Raw genomic sequence first — 19285 nt, 5'->3', positions numbered from 1 at the left:
TTCCCAAGGTATGAAATATAGTATCTGAAATGTGAGAAGTCATCTAAGTCTCAAAAGATCATGAAGTGAGGGTGCCAGTTACCATTGATGAGTGAAGTAAATAAGCAAAATAAATGGTCCTGGACCAAGAAACAAAGAGAAGAAGGAGAGGCTAGTTTGGCAGAGATAAGACAGATGTCTGTGGTAGCTTTTAAAACTTTCAAAGGGCTTCTCTTTTCTGTTTAAAATATAATGCAAGTTTATTGTAGGGATTTTGAAAATACAGATAAGAGTAGAAAACAAATATCTATTGCAATACCACCACCTGCATAATTTACTGTTAACATTTTGCTGTTTATTTTTCTAGTCTTCTAAAATGTTATCATCTTTATTTTATTTTATTTTGTATTTTTATCATCTTTATTTTAATCAAATAAGTTCACACTCTATATACTATTTGAAATCTGCCTTTTGATGTTAATACCTGTCCTGGACATCTCATCTTTCCATGCCTCTAAATATTTTCTTGCAACATCATTTTTGATGATATGACTGGATAGTAATTATATACTAAATGTATTAGTGTTATATTTTCCATATAGATTACAAATGTTTTTCTCAGTTGGTTTTTGCTTTTGATGCAAATCACTGTGTGCCTATGCTTTCCTCAGTTGGCAATAGTCCAATAAAAATCAGTTACTGGGATCCCTGGGTGGTGCAGCGGTTTGGCGCCTGCCTTTGGCCCAGGGCGCGATCCTGGAGGCCCGGGATTGAATCCCACGTCGGGCTCCTGGTGCATGGAGCCTGCTTCTCCCTCTGCCTGTGTCTCTGCCCCCCCCCCCCCCCCGTGTGTGACTATCATAAATAAATAAAAATTAAAAAAAAATAAAAATCAGCTACTGGGGCTCCTGGGTGGCACAGTTGATTAAGGATCTGACTCTTGTTTTCAGCTCAGGTTACGTTTTCAGGGTTGTGAGATCGAGCCCTGTGTTGGGCTCTGCGTTCAGTGCAGAGTCTGGTTGAGATTCTTTCCCCTTTTTCCCTCTGTCCCTCCTGGTTATGGGCTCTCTCTCTCTCTCAAATAATAAATAAATAAATCTTAAAAAAATCAGCTACCATCTCTCTGGATAACCATCTATTAAATGACATTTCCGATGTGGGCAGGGTCCATGTCTGGTTTGTTCATCTCCATATTGCCAGCACATAGCATATTGCCTGGAGTGAAGTAGCTACTCAATAAAAATATGTGTTGGCTAATCAACTAACTTCTAACCTGTGCCCCTGAGGAGAAGGCCCAAGGGTACCATGACTGCTGGCTAACTTCCATTCTTGCCACGTAGCTAGTCTGTTTTTGATCTAATAATTCATGCTCTTTGACCAAGCAATTCCTCTTCTTGAATCTAAACTTTTTCAGAGATGTAGGCAAAGATTTATATACAAGGATGTCCATCTGAGGTTTATTTATAATAGGGAAAAATTGGAAACTATTTCTAGGAATAGGGAAATGATACATAAATACATGATAGACAAACACAAATATAGGGTTTTAAAATGCTTTTTGGTAACATGAAAAAAGATTCTTATGATTTAGTGGCATATGAAAAGCCCAGAATGTAAAATTATAAGATTTCTCAACTCTGTTAAGACTAGCTGGAAATATACCAAAAATTATTAACAAGTGGTGTATGAATTGGGATGCTTTCATCTCTAAGGAACTGAAAATCTGACTTATGGTGCCTTAAATACAGAGGTGTTTATTTTTCTCTCATAAGTAGCCTGGATATTTAAGGGAGTGGCATTGGCAGCTTGGTGATGTTAAGTTTGGCATCCCGTGATTCTGTCTTCTTTATGGTCACAAGATGACTGCCCCAGCTCCAGGCATCATGTCCACATTTGAGGCAGGAAGGAGGAAAGGGAGTAGCACAGTGCCTGAAGTGTCTGTCCCTTTTATCAGACACATCGAGAGCCTACTGAGGTGCCCCAGCAGATTTTTGCTTAGGTCTCTTTGACCAGAATTGGGTCCTGTGGCTGTCCCCATTTACAAAGAAGCTCCAAAGAGAAGTATTTAGCTTCCCGGTCTCCAGAGTGAAGGCCGCAGTGGGGAAGTGGTAGGAATATCTGTGGTGTTAGTTAATAAACAGTGTCTTTTACCCTGCTTATTTCTGGTTGGCGGGCTTATGGACATTTTTACTTTTCTTAGCTCTTTTCTGTTTTGTCCAATTTTTCTACAACCGGCCTTTATAATTTCTATGATTGAAAGAAAAATACAACAGATGCTACTTTAGAAATTCCTTGTGAAGTTGTGGGCTTATGTCTCAGGAAGCACCTGTATTGTCATCAGTCACGAATGTACAGGAGCAACTGTTGAATTCTGTGGGAGCTGGATTGACCCATCTATTGTCCCCTCCACCCCCTTCCCCCAATTAGGCACTGTGCTAGCTACTCGGGCAAACATCCCTTCACCTAATTCTCATAACAGCCACCTTTCCCAGAAGAGATGAAGGATGGTTACACAATTAATTCACACACAGTATAAAGCAAAGCCAAGTCTCAGATGATGGCACCAAGCTTTAATTTTGTATATTCCTGCCACGCAGCAAGTTCAGTAAAGATTGTGTTGAATGAATGCAGAGTAGATGAATCATTTAGATGTGCAAATGTTTTTTGACAGAATGAATTTCACAAAACTTCTAAAAATTATGCTCATCAAAGGATACCACTAAGTAAATGGATATCCAAGCCACAGACTGGAAAGTATACTTGCAGAACATCATATAGATGGATGTGCAAATTTTTTTAACTACAGCTATTACTTGATAATTATTTCTTACAGCATATCTCTGTTACCACTATTTTAATTAGTGTGATAGAAGAGACTGTTACAGATTGCCTGCAAGAGAAGAACTCTGCTCTCTTGCCTGTATCTAATATCCTTGACTAATATCTGGATTAAAAAACTTAATATGACTTCAGATGAAAAGACAGCTGAGGATTTGTTTCTTGTGGAGTCTTTTTTAAAAAATATTTTATTTATTCATGGGAGACAGGGAGAGAGAGAGAGAGAGAGAGAGAGAGGCAGAGACACAGGCAGAGGGAGAAGCAGGCTCCATGCAAGGAGCCCGATGTGGGACTCGATCCCAGGACCCTGAGATCATGCCCTGGGCTGAAGGCAGATGCTAGACTGCTGAGCCACCCAGGCATCCCTCTCGTGGAGTCTTTAAAATTTTTTATTATGAAAAATTTCAAACGTATACAAAAGTAAAAAAAAATAAAATGAATAAACAAACAAACAAACAAACAAACAAAAAAACGTATACAAAAGTAGAGAAAATGGTGGTAGGACTCTGTACCCATCATCCAGCTTCAAGAATCATCAAGATTTTACTTTTTCCATTTATCTCCCTCCTATTTAAAAAAAAAAAAAACTAGAGCATTTTTAAGCAAACCCAAAGACTCATTTCATCATGAACGTTTTTATAATTGGGATAAAAAGCCTTCTGAGTGGCCTCGTGTTTCTTTCTTTAGGTCTGCTCACATAGGAAGCAGTGGGATGAAAGTCAGCCGGCTCCATGACATAAAAGAGGCCCGGGAGCGGAGGGGCACATTCCTTCCAGGCTGTGCAATTTGTTTTGCTCTCAACCCAGGGCCCTCCTTCGCTGAAACTCCTCTGGCCTTAAGATTTATATTTTTTTCAAATGCTGAAAATAAAATATCTGGCTTCCCTCTAGCTAGAGACATCTGGGAGTGTTACTTCTGAAAGTATTTTTGGCATGAAAATGTCACCCAAGTTGCTGGAAGTGATTTGGGAATTTTAAGGTATTGAAAGCATCTGACTAGTGTGGTGGCTGAGGCCTAGTGGGTAGAGGTTAATTATTATCCTGGCCAGTCATTTCCCATTAGGATTCTTGCTCCCTATGTTCTTCCTGTTTACAGCTCTTAGTGCTTTAGGTCAAGGATTGGACCTAGGGCTGGTATGTGGAAGGTGGCAAAATAAGTACCTGTAGGAGACGTGTGGCTGATGGTAGGATAAAGGGGTACTCACTGGCCATCCTTCCTCTAATCCTGCCTGGCTCCCTGGAAGTCTAGCACGTTGGGAGACCCACAGAGGGCTCCTAGAGAATGCTGGGATCAGATGTTTGCTGATGGGCTCCACTAGGTAAAAAACCAGAAAGTTCTGACCCTCTGAGTCCCACATAGGGTACTGGGTATCAGGCTAGATCAACTGAGATGTTTCCCAGGATGAGCCATTAAAAGAATATTAGAAGGAGCAAGTGGGATTTGTAATTAAGGGGGGACCATAGGGGTCCAGCAAGCAGCCTAGGCTGGGGGCAGGAGTGGAGGCCATTAAAAGAATAATAGAAGGAGCAAGTGGGATTTGTAATTAAGGGGGGACCATAGGGGTCCAGAGCAGCCTAGGCTGGGGGCAGGAGTAGAGGCCATTGAGAACAGGCTGGGAAGGGGAGAAGAAGGCAAAGGCCGGTGGTTTGGACATTATCCAGGGGTGGCATAGTAAAGCAAAACATCCTCTGAACCGGGAGCCAGGGAATCTCGTCCTTGTCCTGACTCTGCCACTTACATTTGGGGTCTCAACTGCCCTACCTGGGAAAATGGAGCCAGTGATGCTGTGCCACTCGATCTGATGAGCAATGAGATACGAGAACGCTTCATAATCTTTGAAGTGTTGTATGCATGTGACCATCATGATCTCCACCTACCTCCTCCCTGTGTGTGGGGATGATCCTGTGAAGGAGAAGCGGAAGTGCTTTGTGTTAAGACGCAGTACTTACATAAGCAAATGTGAGGCTGGTAGGGCTCTAAGCAGGAAGTGCGTTGATACCATGCTCTCCGATTTCTTTGAAATGTGTAATATTTTGCAGTGACACATGAAAGAAGCCAAGTCTCGACTCTGAGATCCCAAGTACCAGAGTGGGAGCAAGCAGGGGCTAGGATGGAGCCTTCTTTTGCACCACAGTTTCGAGAAGAGCAAAGCAAAAGAGAGAGTTAAGTTCTGGGAGGTGATTAAACTTTTAGGGTCGGCTGGAAGGGCCCTCAAAAATGATCGTTCAGCCTTCTCGTTCTACAGATGGGAAACGGAGCAAAGCCCAGAGAAAGGAAAACAATTGCCCAAGAGCACACAGTGAGCTTGTGGCTTCAACCCTAGGTGTGTTTCTCTCTAAGATCTGCACAATTCCCATACTTGTTCCCAGCCAGGGCCAGTCACATTCCCCCCCCTCACCCCCCTGCACCCCCATGCCCCCATCCCCCACCCCACTGCTAAACACCTGGTCTGACTGCCCCATGTAGCCCAGAACACGAACAACTGGGGGTGCAAGTTAACCCACCACGCCTGCGTACACGTGTAGGTGGCAGACGTAGGAAAGATTCATTTCATCCTCAAGTTCAGAAGCCATTCCAGAAATCAGAGGCAGCGGTGATCTCCTGGTGGCAGGAGTATCAATGATCTTTATTTTATCCTTTATAATATTCAGGGTTTCCTAAAATATTACAACAAACATCTATAATTTTATAAACCTCACTCCCTCCAAATCTTATTTTAAAAAAGAAGGAAATTGGAGGGCCCTGACATGCCCTCCAATGGGGTCCACTGAAGCCAACCAGTATTGTCACGCCAGGCAGAGGCCCTGAGCCGGGCGAGGTCCTGAGGTCATCCACCTCTCCCGCCTGGCACCAAGGCCAGCTAGGCGGCATCTCCCCACCTCCTGAAATGTCCTCCTCTCAATACCGTTGCCAAATTGGACCTATTTTTCAGGGTCCAACACCAATTCTGCTGATTCTGCGAAGGTGTTTTAACGTCCACCTTCCCCATTGAGATGAACACCTATCTCCCTCCTCTGACCACTAGTGGCACTTTCTTTGGATCCGTTTTGTGATCCTTATCTGCCTTGTCCTGGAGTCTTTTGTACCCAGGTCTGTCTCTCCTACTGGGCTGAAACCTCGAGGGTGGGTTGGGCTTCCAGTAATATCCTCCGCCTGGCAGAGGTAGAGCTCAGATCAGTGTTTGCTGAAGGGAAGCGAATTGAAAATACAGATTCCTAACGAAGGGATCTGCCCGGGCTCATCAACCTTGGCACCACCGCCCTTTGGGGTCTGATAATTCTATGTGGTGGGGAGCTGTGGGTTAGGAGCATCCTTGGCCTCTACCTACTAGACGCCAGCAGACACCCCCGGTTGTGACAACCAAAAGTTTGGACGTTGCCATATGCCCTCTGGAAGGCACAGTGCCTCCTGTTGAGAGCCCCAGAATATGGTTTATCAAGGGTCTTTCATAAACAATCCATCGGAGCAGAAATTCCCATTTAGCAGATGAGAAACGCAAGGCTCGCACGGAGTTGGACTTGGAGCAGAGTCTTGCACATAGTTCTCCCACTGCAAGTCCGGTGCCGATCCCAATACCCCAAAACCCCTCAGGACCCCAGCAAGGTCTTTGCTTCTGGGCTTCGTGTGCCCACGCCACTCTCACTGCCCCTCCACCCCGTCCTGCATTCCATCCTGTCCCCTCCCCTCCCAACCCAGGGCCTGTGCCAGGCTGTGACCCACTGGTTGACCCTACTGGTCCATGCAGACTAGAACACAGGCGGTGCCTCCGCATGCCCTCTCGTCTTCTCCAGCACCTTGGCCTCCTCCCCGTGCTTAAACACGCTGATGGTGACCTGTCCTGTCTCAGAGCCATACTTATTCTTGACAAAGACACCGTAGCGCCCACTGTCCTCACTGTTGACCCTTTCGATGGTGATGGTGACCTCCGAACCCCTCACTTCCATGCGGTAGCGGTCAAGGAAGGCGACAGGCTGGTCATTCTTCAGCCAAGAGATTTCAGGGGTGGGGTCTCCTGAGATGACACAGGTCAGGCACAGGGTCTGTTGGAAAGGACAGGAAGGGAATGCTCAGTCTCCCCTCCTTATAATCCGCCTTGGCATTCACCTTCGCTCCCCCCAGAGAGCTCCCAGTACAAGTTGCTCCCCGTGAAAAATGAATTATGTGTGTTCTACTGTAAGCCATAAAAGGATAACATTAAAGGGAGAGACGTTTTATTTTATTCCCACATCCTCCTCAAATTTTCTAGACTAATACTTAGAATTTCAGACCATCACCACCCTAGCAATTACCTGCCCCAGACTGGCCTGAATTTTGCTTTCTTGCTTTTTGTCGCATACATGCCATTTTATGATTATGATTTTACCGTGCAAATAAGACTATGTTGTTTTGATACAAAGATTTATGAATCGGGTTTGAAACCTCTTGGACAAGCTCTAACACAGGGCCCTGTAGTGTAATGGTCAAACACTCAGACTGGAGCTGGGCACATGCAGACTCTGTGAATCTCAGGTCGGTCCCTTCGAGTTGTGGGACCTTAGGAAAGTCTCTTAGCCCCTCTGGGTTTCAGTTTCCTCAGCTATGAAGAGTGACTCGTTTCCTGTGGTTGCCTTGATGTTAAACAAACTAAGGTATGTGCATATATATGGAACAGTGCCTGGCACAAAGTAAGCACCACATGCACATCGGCAATCATTTTCTAGAACGTGAGGCTTGCAGACTTTCAGTTCTAGAAGGGCTTTTAGGGATCATCTACTAGAACTCCTGTAACGGAAATGCAAGTTCACAGAAGTCTGTGATGCCCGTGGGCCTGACACCAGGCTCAGCGTCTTCCTTTGTACCACATATGACCAGTGAGGTGTGGCCACTTGACCTGGCCTTGGTGGAGCCGGCAAATTTGGTTTTTGAGTCCATGGCGCTACACTGTATCATGAGCTTTGATGGATACAGAGGGAGCAAGAGGGGCACCGCCGGCCACGGGCTGGGGTGGTCAGTACCTTATCTTCCATGATGGTGGCTACATCTGGCAGGCCTCTCACCACTTTGGCACGATCTGGAAGGGAAAAGAGAGACACCAGTGATGAATGATTTCCTGCCAGCTGCTTCCCAGAATCAGATTCCGCAGAGCCGGGGTTTATTTTTAAGCAATGATTCTTTTCTCTCTTTTCATCATTTTGGGTGGAAACCTTTAGATTTGTTTCCATGTTTCCTTGCCTTCACTAACAGAAGATAGGGGACCTACTGTGCTTCTGTTACTGACCTGAAGCGATCCTTATAACAGGTGGAACCTGGAGGTGACAGTGAGGTGCCCCGGCCCTCAAGAACTGGGAAGGAGGAACTGGCTGGGGACACCCGATGAAACTAAAGTATGTGGGCTTGGTGGTGGCATCCCTGCTGCTCAGAGGCCAAGCCTCGTTCCTCCAGGGTTGGGACTGTGTCCTGCCTGGACTAGGTGAGGCCCCTGGGTCCCGACAGCCAGAACCAGCTTCAGCTCTGAGGTCGTCCCACCCCAGGCCTCCCCTCGAGAGCCCGCCCAGCCCCGTTCCCATCTTCCCGGCCTTGCAGGCCCCAGCTTCTGCCCCTGACCTTGTCTGCAGGCCTGCTCAGTCCACACCCACCACGTCCACCATCCTCGGGCCCCTTTCCATCCATTTGCCTGTGTGCTGCTGCCGCCACGGCCACACAGACCCCACGGGGTACCAGGACTTCAGACACCTGCCCAGAGGCATAAACTCACGGGAAGCTGCCCCAAACTCAGACACGAAAACAACAGCAATGCGAGGGGACTTACTCTTCTCAATGATGGCCAGGGCTCTGAAAAACAGACATGGGGAAAAGGCTCGAGCTGCGCTTGTTGAAGGACAGGCCCGCCTGGGAAGGGTGAGGGGGTGATGCGGGAGGGGCAGAGCTGGCCGGGGCTCCCAGGAGGGGGTCCTTGTACCCAGCTTGCACCACACCCCAAGGGGCAGAATGGACAAGTTGGTTCACACAAGAGATGCGAAGGGCACTTACTTCAGTCTCTGGTGCTCAGCGAAGGCGTCGTCAAAAGCTGTTGGAAGGAAAGGGGGAGAGAAGAGGCGTGTCACCCCTCAGTCCCTGTGCCCTGCAGGACAGGGCTTCACGATGACTGCTCCTCCACTGTCCTCCCATTCCTGTGGGCTCTCAGGGCAGTGCTGGGATCGGGTGGGGCGATGGGAGGCCCCCGCACACCCTGCCCTTCAAAGGACTCTGGGATTTTCTAAACAGGGTTTCTCTGTGGACGGGCAGGTGGACAGCTCACCTTGTCCTGAGAGATCCGTGGAGAGCTGCCGGGTATCCTTCCCCGCGGCTATCTCCAGGGTGTATTTGCCCTTGTCTGAGTCTTTGGGGTCCAGGATGTGGAGCCAGATCTCATCGAGGGTGTTGCCAGCCCTCACCCGGTCACCACTCTCCAGGCGTTTCTCTCTGGATATGAGGACATAGAAATGTTTGACACGGCTCAGCTCATCAGCGCCGCCCTGCTCATCGGTGCTGGCTGGCTGGGGGTCTGCAGGCACCCCCTGCCCCAAACTCCTCTCCTGGGGCTTTGTTTCCAGGTGTGTGGTGTTCCAGTGCCGAGCCTATATTTGTGACATGTCCTTCAGGCTGGGGATCTAAGGACACGGGGCTCCAGGGTCAGTGCCTACCACTTCCTCCACCCTTGGGGCAGGGGTCACTTCCTCACCTCTTCATTCTGCTCCGCTTAAACCCTTTAGTGTTTCTTCTAACAGTCATCCTTCCCTTGCCCCTAAAAACCACAGAACTCCTTCCTTTCTTTCCTTAAACTCCATTCCTGGAGACACCTGGTCCACATCTTCAGTGTCATGTCGCAGAAGTGACACTTCTGGACTTGATCACTGGGCTCCGTAACTCTAGCTGGGAAAGGAGCTCTTGGCTTTGGTTCTCACTCATTTGACAAACTTGACCAAGTCGGCCTAGCCTTCTCCATGGGACAGGGGCAGTCATGTCTGCTCTGCGAGGCCGAGGCACGCAAACGATAAGCAGCCCTGGGAAAATAATGCTCGCAAACTGTCTGTGGTCACTTAGCTCCAGGCTGAGTCTCTGTGGACAACTTGTCCATCCTGCCTTCAAGCCCTGGAACTCAGTCAGTCTCTGCTGCACCTCTCCCTCAGCCTGGCTGCCACAGTTTGCTAAGGTTGCAAAGACCCACAAGGGCACCGTGACCCACCCGACCTTCTGGTTCTCCCCCGTTCTGCATCCTTCCCTCCCCCGCCCCCCCCGCCCCAGTTCCCAGATGCTGCTCTAAGACAATGATCCTTCTGTGGCCATGGATGTTCTGGAAAAATGATTTTATCACCAGGGTTCCCACCTTCCCTGGGGAACCTCCCTTCTGTTAATTGCTGTTCCCTGTCTCTGACTCCCTCTGAGGACACTGCAGTTGGTGGGAGACCCTGTCTCTACCAATCCCTTGGGACTGGGCTCTGGGGCAGATGTGCCTGTCCTCCTCCATCCTATACGCCCCCACCCCAGCCTGGCTAGGGCTCCAGGGCAAAGCCAACTTACTTGTGGAACCAGGTGGTTCTCATGTACTGGATATTGTAGTACTTGACCTTGCTGAAGATCCGGATCCCCTCCTCAGTCCCCTGGATTTTCAGTGGGGTCGCAGAGAGCGCTGGAGAGGCAAAGGAGAAAGCCAAGGTCCTTTGGGCAGCACACATGGGGGCCAGCCAGCTCACCCCTGCTCTGGGGGTGTGGTGGGGGGAATGCCTCATTGTGAGGAGGCAGGAACTTCTCCCTCAGTCTTTGAGGTTGGAAAATAAACCTATGCCTGGTAGCCGAGCCTGTTTGGAGGTGCCCTGGAGGGTCTTTGCATCAGGACAGGGCTGAGCAAAGCAGGGAGGGGGGCTTGCTTACCACCAATCCTGCCCAGCTCAGTGAAGATGGCATCCAGGGCTGGAGGAAGACAGAGAGAATGATTAGTTGATGTAGGGCCCTCCCAGGGATGTGCCTGGGGTGGGCACGTCCCTGGAAAAGGCTGGTGACACTCATGGACAGCTCAGAGCATGGGGAGCTCTGTGAGATGACTCCCATGGCTTGGGGGTAGAGGGGGTCTGGGGCACTCCCTGATGGATGGGGCAAGGGGGCACTATGGATGGAAGACAAATGGGTCAGCTTGACAATTTTCTTGAGGCTGGACCAAACAGCCTGATGAGGAGTCTGGGGCCCAGGGGAGGGTGGAGGAACGAACTCTGGCTTTGGGTCTTGAAGCCTAGGCTCACTGTGGTACATTGCAGAGAACATAGGTGTTGGTATCACAGACCAGGCCTCTGTCACTGACCAGCTGTGCAGCCCTGGGGAGGTCACTTGGCCTCTCTGTTGCCCCAAGTGATATGGGGATCCCATACATTTTACCCCACAGGTCATATCATGTCTCTTGATTCTGTGTGACCTCCTGGGTCCTCCTGGCCCATCTCTAACATTGCCAGCTCCTACCTTCACCTGTGAGGTCCAGTATGGTGTCATCCTCCCCTCGATCGTCAGAAACTGTTGCTCTATAAATTCCCTTGTCCTCTTTGGACAGCTGGAAAGAAGAGAGATGATGGTGTCAGCATGGGTTCTGGAAGGAGTGCAAATCAGCCCGGACTCCAGGCCCGCCCCTAGCTGTGTGATCTTAGGTAAGACTCTTCTCCCTGAGCCTCAGTGTACCATCTAGAATGGGTGATCTCTAAGGCTCCTTCTAGCTCCAGAGCTCTTCGATTCCAAGTTCAAGGCTTGGTCTGGGCCCAGGGTGGGAGTGAGGGGGAACTGAGGGCAGAAGCAGACACCCCACATTTGGATTCACAGGCAGCTGTGCCAAGCAGAGCATGATGAGCTCTCCTCACAGGGTAACCTGAGCCACCCTGCTCCCTGGAGGTCCTCAGATGGAGAACCCCGGGAACCCCTCTGCACTTCTCCTGAAGGAAGTGAGTTGTCTTTGGCCCATGACAAGGGGCTCCTTTCTGGCACATGCTCGTCATCCCCAAATGAAGTCTGAACTAACACTCAGCAAAGCAAGAACTTGGATTGTGCTTTTGAAGCACCTCCTTCAGGTCCTGGGAAGTGCTGTCTGCTTCCCCTTCCCCTGGAAGTGTCCCTCCCACTCCAGGTCTACATAGTCTGTTTTGAGGAAGAATCCAAGGCAGAGACAGCCCTTAATCTGGGGATCACAGGGCTGAACCCCAATAGTCTTCTCTTATGTACCCCTCTCTTTCCCCAGTGAAGGTGCCAAAGTCCCAGCCAAACCTGGGGGAAGGGTGATTGGAGTGACTTCTGACCCCACTCTCCAGCCTTGTGTCTTAGTATGTAAACCTCTGAGCCTCCGTTTACTCGTCTGTAGAATGGTGGCACAATCCTTGCCCTGGCCAGGTGCTGTAGCTGCTGTGAGGATCAAGGGAGGTAACCCTTTGGAACCTGGAAAGTTCTGTGCCAGTGGGTCGGGCTGTTATAACAAGGCACAGTAGCTATTAAGCACCTACTTGACGCCCAGCTCTGTGTAAGGAGGTGACAAAGGGCAAATCCTGGCCAGGATTTGGGGAAAGACCCTGAAATCATTATTTTCCTTCCTAGTCAGGAAACCTGCATTGGTGCCAGTCCTCCCTGGCACCCAGTGAGGCCACAGAGACCAGCAGCAGGGCAGAAAAGCATGGAATGTTTGAGAACAAGCCTTATGTTTCTATCGTAACCAGACCACCCTCCTCTGGAGGCCAGGAGGTGGTCATGGGCTGGACAATGGAGCCCCAGCCCTGCTTTGCTCCGCCCAGACCTGCCTCGCACAGAGCAAGCATTCCTGTCCTGAATCCTAGACTGAACAAATCTTTGAGAGAGCATCCCTTCTTTTAAGAGTTTTATCTTTTTAAAAAATTTTATTTATTTATTTATTTATTTATTTATTTATTTATTTATTTAATACACACAGAGAGAGAGAGAGAGAGAGGGAGGGAGAGCAGGAGAGCGCACAAGTAGAGGGCAGGGCAGAGAGAGAAGTAGGCTCCCCACTGAGCAGGGAGCAGGCTTAACCCACTGAGCACCCAGGTGCCCGGAGAGAGCATCCCTTCCCACCCATTCATGTAACAGATGAAAACCGAGGTCACAGGAGGATGGTGACTAGCCCAAGGCCACACAGTGGCAGGGCCAGAAATGGAATCCAAATAAAAAGGAAAAAAATCAGTATTATTGTTCCTTCTTTATTTAAGATTTTGCTATTTTCCCCTCCATGGGCTTTTTATGCATTAATTTTTTGTAAAAAACACTGCATGAAATATTATTAATCTCGCTTACTGGGTTTTTAGTGCCCCCTTAAATTTTGCGCTCAAAGTGAGTGCCTCACGTGCCTCACCCTGATTCTGGCCCTGCCCCTGACTCCCTGCCCAGTGCTCCTGGTGCTGCCTGGAGGGTAGGAGACATGAAGCTGGAGCTGCACTTACCTCTTCGATGCACAGAATTCCCACTCCAGTCTGGGGGTCGTACTGACCATCCGGTGCCTCTCTCTTCTGGAAGAACCACTGGAAGTGGGTTTCCTTCTTGGTGTTGGTCGCCTGAGGGAGATGGGGAATGAAGAGACTTCCTCAAACTTTCTCTTTTTTTAACTAAAAACTCAACTCACCACATTTTTCTTTCTTTTCTTTTCTTTTCTTTTCTTTTCTTTTCTTTTCTTTTCTTTTTTCTTTTTCTTTCTTTCTTTCTTTCTTTCTTTCTTTTTCTTTCTTTCTTTCTTTCTTTCTTTCTTTCTTCTTTTTCTTTTTTCTTTTTTTCTTTTTTTTTTTTTTTTTTGACAAATCTGACTCTCCCCCACCCCCATACTCACTCTTAGCTAATTCCCTCCCAGGTCTCAGCTATTCCTTCCTCACACCGTATCTCTTCTCTGGTTTCTGGATTTTCACTAATGATTTTCACTTTTGATCTCTTCCCTACTCCCATTTTTCCTTGCTTCTGCAACTTACAGATGCAGGTTAGATGTCACCTCCTCTAGGAAGCCTTCCGTGAAGCACCCCAGAGTGTCCCTATCATGATTAACCAATTTCTTGCACGTGTCTGGATCACAGCAGGAGGGCATGCTGTTTTCCAAGGATCCTGCCTCAGACCCCTGGGCTCCTAGAGGCCTAAGGAGACCTCACTTCTTCATCTTTGTGTCCTCAGTGCCATGCAGAGTATCTGCTGCATAGTATCTGCTTTGAGTTAGCTGAATGGATATGATTCTGGGAGAGCACTCCCCCTACCCTTCCTGCCCTTCCCCAGTCATCTAAAAAGGCTGCAGGGTGCGGAGAAGGGGCCTCAGCTTTGGAGTCAGACAGACTGGGTGAAAACCGTGCTCTAGATCTACTTCTTACCATGTGGTCTTGAGCTATTTCTCTACCTGTTTTCTGGTCCATGCTTATCTCACAGATGATTGTGAGGCAGATGAGCACTGAGCACAGGGTCTGGCAAGGCCCTGTGTCCCTGATGTCCCTGATCAGACCCTGATGTCCCTAATAAACATCAGGGAATCCCTCTCAATATACAGATCCTCACATGCTCCCAGATGCCCAGGCCCTAGAGAACCCTTTCCCGGAACAGCCAGGAGATCTGGCTGAAGGCTGACCCAAACCACACTGATTGGTGGGTTTCTCCAGGGGGTGGTTTTGTTTTCCAGTTAAATGTGGTCTCCCTGGGGCTGCTGCTCCTGGGCCTCAGCCAAGCACAGGAATTTGGGAAAGTGGGCAAGGACGGCCACCGGGCTTGGGGACGAGCCACCCGCTCCCCGCACTGGGCCAGGGGGCAGGGCCGGAGGCAGGGCCGGGATTTGCCTTGCATGTCAGCAGCACTTGGCAGTCGTCCGTGACCTTCCACTGCAAGGGCTCCTCGAAATGCGGACCTGGGAGCGCAAACAAACACGCCCACCGTCAGAGCTCCAGGCTCCGCCAGGGCGCCGCCTGGTGGCCAGACGAGGGGGCAGCGAGGCAGGGGCAGCGAGTGACCGCAGGCCGGGTGGGCCCCAGCCCAGGCAGGGACTGGGGCGCGGAATTCAAGGAGGCGTCACTCTCAGGGGTGGATCGGCTCTCAGGGGTGTCGCTCTGGGTTTTGTTCTTGCACGAGGACCCACCTGGATTGCACCGCAGCGGCCCTCCCTCTGGGCTCTAGTAGCCCACCGACAGGCAGGTGCCCCGCAGGTGCCCCGCAGGTGCCCAGCACCCACCGCCGGCCTGGTGGCCACGTCGTCCGAACTGCACCCCAGCACTTCTTACCCTGTTTTCTCTTCCAGTCTCTTCTCTTAGCTTCTGCTTTCCTCAGAAGTTTGTCGAACTCTGTGAACACACAGGGAGGAGCTGGCATGAGCCAGGAGGAGCGCAGGACCTGAACGGGGCCTAGGGATGGACGGGGCGCCCCAGAGCAGAGAGCGGGGACCTGGGGGTGGGTGGGGTGGGGGTGGGGGCGGGGCTGACCGTCATCCACCAGGGCCAGGGTGATCTGGTTTTTGGCTTTTCCGTCCTGCAGCTGAGCGGTATAGGACCCTTTGTCATCCTCGGACAAGTTCTCTATGAGCACTTCCACCAGGCCCTTCTCTCTGTCAAAATTGATCTTGCGGTTCTGGGGAGAATAAACCCGGAGATTCTGTTTTGCTCTTTTCCTATCCCAGGAGATTTGTGCCCTATCCCAGGGCGGGCTTGGACGTGGGGAGGGGATGTGTGCAGAGTTAGGAGCCTTCCGAGATGCGAGGGGAGGCCCTGGGTAACTCCGAGGCTTCCACACACTGGGGTCCACCACCCCTGGGGGCCCTGGGAACACCTATGGGATCCAGCAGGCACAGGAAAGAGTCTTGGGTGCTTGAATTAATTGCAATTCATAATAAGCCCCAACCCCTACTGTGCCACATTTTCTACAAATCCTCACAAAAGTATAAAGGATAATGTAAAAAATGCCTGCCTCTGTCCTTGCTACCCAGAATTAACATTCATTTCCATTGTGTCACGTTCTAACAGCTCTTAAAAGTCTTATTTTCCACATTTAGGACTGTATTCCCTCTGGGTTTATTTGTATATATGATATGGGGGAGCCATCTAGTTTTAGTTTATTTTTCTGTCGGGACAAGCAATAGTCCCGATGCTGTGCACTAAAGAGTGCAGACTTTGTCACATGTCCTCTTACCACGTGCCAAGGTCTTTTTTTTTTTTTTTTTTACGTGCCAAGGTCTTGATTAATCTTTATGCACAACTTTCACAGCAATTTTCTCATTTGCTTCTTTTGATCCTGGGACAACCAGCCCCATTGTACAGATATAGAAACTGAGGCACAGAGAGGTGACGAGAACTGCCCCGGGGCACACAGGAGGTGGGTGTGAGTCTGACGCCCAGCCCTGAGCGCTTTCTCCTCTGTCAGAACCACAGCCCTTCTCTGTAACACGTATCTTCTGGTGGCCACGGTGCCATCTGGGGATGGAATTTGCAAATCACACGATGGATGTCACGACTGAATTTCTCCTGAGATCGAAACCTCCCATGTTTGTAAAAAGTTGATTACGGGCGGCTCGTGGTTGAATCTAATACAACCTACACACATGATTTTTTTTCCCCTCCAGAAAAGCAATGTAACACCACGACTGTAATATGAAGAAGAAATAAAAGCCATATGTATTTCAATAGTAGATGCTCCAACATAATCTCACTCATGCTGCCCTGATTTATAATGAACTGGTTTGAATTTAAGAGAAGTTAAGTAAAGCAAGAGGATCAGGAGCTATTTGGTACGAGAAGGACAGGAAAGTGAACGAAAGAGCGTAGGTGAAGGGGCTCATAGAATAACCCTGTATTTGGTGTATATTAAAACTGTGCAGAAATCCTGTATATTATAGAGTTAGGGTCTAGGCTTGGATAATTATGAGCACGAATGTGAGTTTTTAATCTTAAGAACGGATGGTAGGACATTCAAAAGTTGTGGGTGGCACGAGGATTCTTTATCTGGAGGGTCCCTTGCATCAGTGGGCAGCTAGCCACGAGCCCCCCCCCCCCAAAGCCAGGGGTCCCACCCTCACCCCACCATTGGGTCAGCCAAAGCATGTGGCTGTTTCTGCAATGTCCACCAGGGGGTGGTGCTGGGCTGTGGAGAACCACTGCCCCGAGAGGCCACATCCTCAAGGCAGGGGGCCTCCCCTAAGAAGTCTGAGCCCCCAGTTACCGGTGAGCTGAAGATCTCCTTCTCGTTGAAGATTAGATGCAGCTCCGCGGCCGGAGACAACTTTTCTACTTCCAGCCACAGCCGCACCTCTCCTTTTTCGAGGATGTCAACGTTCCAGCCCGAGATCAGCTTGATCACTGGGAGGATGGGAGGATGGGGACACGGAGGGGGTGGGTGGGGCCTCCTTCCCCCCTGCTCACTCCCAGGCCAGCCCCACCTCCAGCGCACCCTGGGCCTTGAGCGGGCAAAGTGCTTGAAGCTCTGAAGGCCACACCACCGGGATGGGGGCCTTAGGAGGGTTTCCATTTCAGCTACTCTAGATAGAAAAATTGTTTGAAGATCTTATTTATTTATTCATGAGAGACACAGAGAAGACATAGGAACTGGCTCCCTGTGGGGAGCCTGATGTGGGACTCGATCCCAGGACCCCAGGATCACGACCTGAGCCGGAGGCAGACGCTCAACCAACTGAGCAACCCAGGCGCCCCCACTCTAGATAGAATTTATCTCAGAGAAGCATTTGGTGTTCCTATGGTTTTGAGGCCATGCTTCTCAACCTGGCTGGCCACTGGATCCCTGAGGATTTTCAAAAAACACCAATGTCTGGGCTCCATCCCAGAGGTTATCTGATGTGTCTAGGGCAGGGCCTGGGCATTGGGACTTTGAAAAGTTTTCAGAGAGATTCCAACGTGAGCCCAAGTGCGTGACCCCTGCTCCAGGGACTGCAGGCTACTCCTCACCAATGACGGGAGGCAGGGGTTTAGAGGATCCCAAATCCAAACTACTAAAGAGCCAGTAATAATAATCATAAGGAGATGAAACCAACCACACAGCCCTCCTCGGTACCCTACCCCCTTCCCACCCTGCTGGCCTCCCCCTTTCTCATGGACCCTGACCCTCTAGCTCTTGGATGCTCCTATCTTCCTCCCACCCCCCAACCCCCCACGCTCTGGCTCTCAACCCTATTCAGCTCTGCTTTGGACACCCCAGGGGGCCCAGCTTACCTGGGTTTCTGATCTCATGGCTCAACTTCTTCAGCTTGTCCAACTCTGGAACAGGAGGAACAAGGGGGAAAAGAGAATGAAAGAGAGAATGAAATGCTTGGGCCGTGGGGTCCATCCCAAGGGACTCCCCCCGCCAACCTGGAGTCACTTGCTACACAGGTGGTGATGATGAGCACTGTGGGCCTTGGCCCCGGAGCACCGAGGGGGATGTGGGGGGCTGCTGCCAGCCACCCCAAGATCAAGTGCCACTTCCTCAGAGAAGTGCCCACCATGTGCCAGGCTCTGCATTACCTCACTAGTCTTCACAAAGGGCTGTGGGACGAACATTACTGTCCACCTCTGAGCACTCCGGGCTCACTGGTTCCTGAGCCCCAGGGTTAACCCACTCTAATATGTTGTCCCTTCTTGAGGGGGGAGGCCCCCCATCCTGAGCACTTCAGTCTACAAGCCTCAAGGGCAGCTCAGCAAAGTTCTCTTCACTTACTGCTTCTGTGTATTAGGTTTGTAGGTTTGTGTCTTCTGCTAAGTTGAGCTCTGGACTTACATGAGTGTCTGGTACACAGTAGGTGCTCAGTAAATGTGTGTTGATGGAAGAATTGGCAGGGTGTAGAGGCCATACTTCGCTTTCCTTGTAAGCCCCAGAGTCCATAGAATCATCTGATGGTATCTGCATAACGTTGTTTCAGTTGGGGCAGCGAGGGACTATGATCTCCCTTTACAGATGAGCAAACTGAGGTCCAGAAAGGTGACATGACTTGTTCAACCTCAAACAGCCAGAAAACTATGGAACCGGAACTGGAACCTGAGCCTGTCTGGCTTCTTAATCTTTTATTTTTATTTATTTATTTATTTTTTTAAAAAAAATATTATTATTATTTTTTGGCTTCTTATTCTTAACAAAATCAGAGAGTCTCCTGTACAATCATCAGCGGGCAATGGTCTGTCCCTCAGTTACTCTGGAGACTGCAGAGCATGAGTCTTGTCATTTGTCAGCCCTGGTCCCAGTTCTGCTTAAATCAAACATGAACGACCCTTGAGAGGCAGCATCTACTCCCTGGTTTGTCACAGTCCCCACTGCTCCCTACTGTCATCCTCATTCTTCAGACCAACTGCCATTTGCAATTTTTTTTTTTTTCCATTTGCAATTTATCCTCACACTGCACTGTTGCATTTCCAGGGCTGCAGAAGAAGGTGAAAGAATGCTGGTACCTTTGCTTTTATCAAAAGTAGAAAAAGGAAAGAGAGACAGGAAGGATGTGAACTCCACCAAGCAGGGATTTTTGGCTGTTGCACTCACTGAT

General features: G+C 49.5%; 1 protein-coding gene across 1 annotated transcript in view; it reads right to left on the bottom strand.

Annotated features, from left to right (window-relative positions):
• Window positions 1–5411: 5411 nt before the first annotated feature.
• MYOM3 (myomesin 3) overlaps window positions 5412–19285 on the bottom strand; it is a 47713-nt gene continuing 33839 nt past the window's right edge. Inside the window, exons 24-37 of the mRNA XM_072827815.1 lie at window positions 17985–18029; window positions 16981–17117; window positions 15252–15396; window positions 15054–15113; window positions 14616–14683; window positions 13257–13367; window positions 11287–11374; window positions 10708–10746; window positions 10357–10465; window positions 9095–9258; window positions 8827–8863; window positions 8606–8628; window positions 7812–7867; window positions 5412–6857 (exon numbers count right to left, since the gene is read on the bottom strand). Of these exons, the coding sequence (XP_072683916.1) occupies window positions 6564–6857; window positions 7812–7867; window positions 8606–8628; window positions 8827–8863; window positions 9095–9258; window positions 10357–10465; window positions 10708–10746; window positions 11287–11374; window positions 13257–13367; window positions 14616–14683; window positions 15054–15113; window positions 15252–15396; window positions 16981–17117; window positions 17985–18029 (1376 nt within the window). The 3' untranslated portion in view covers window positions 5412–6563. The remainder of the gene's footprint in view (window positions 6858–7811; window positions 7868–8605; window positions 8629–8826; window positions 8864–9094; window positions 9259–10356; window positions 10466–10707; window positions 10747–11286; window positions 11375–13256; window positions 13368–14615; window positions 14684–15053; window positions 15114–15251; window positions 15397–16980; window positions 17118–17984; window positions 18030–19285) is intronic.

This window comes from Canis lupus, chromosome 5 (genome assembly GCF_048164855.1).
Source record: "Canis lupus baileyi chromosome 5, mCanLup2.hap1, whole genome shotgun sequence".
NCBI lineage: Eukaryota > Metazoa > Chordata > Mammalia > Carnivora > Canidae > Canis > Canis lupus.
Note: the sequence above shows the minus strand (reverse complement) of the source record. Positions and strands in the feature narration are given on the sequence as shown.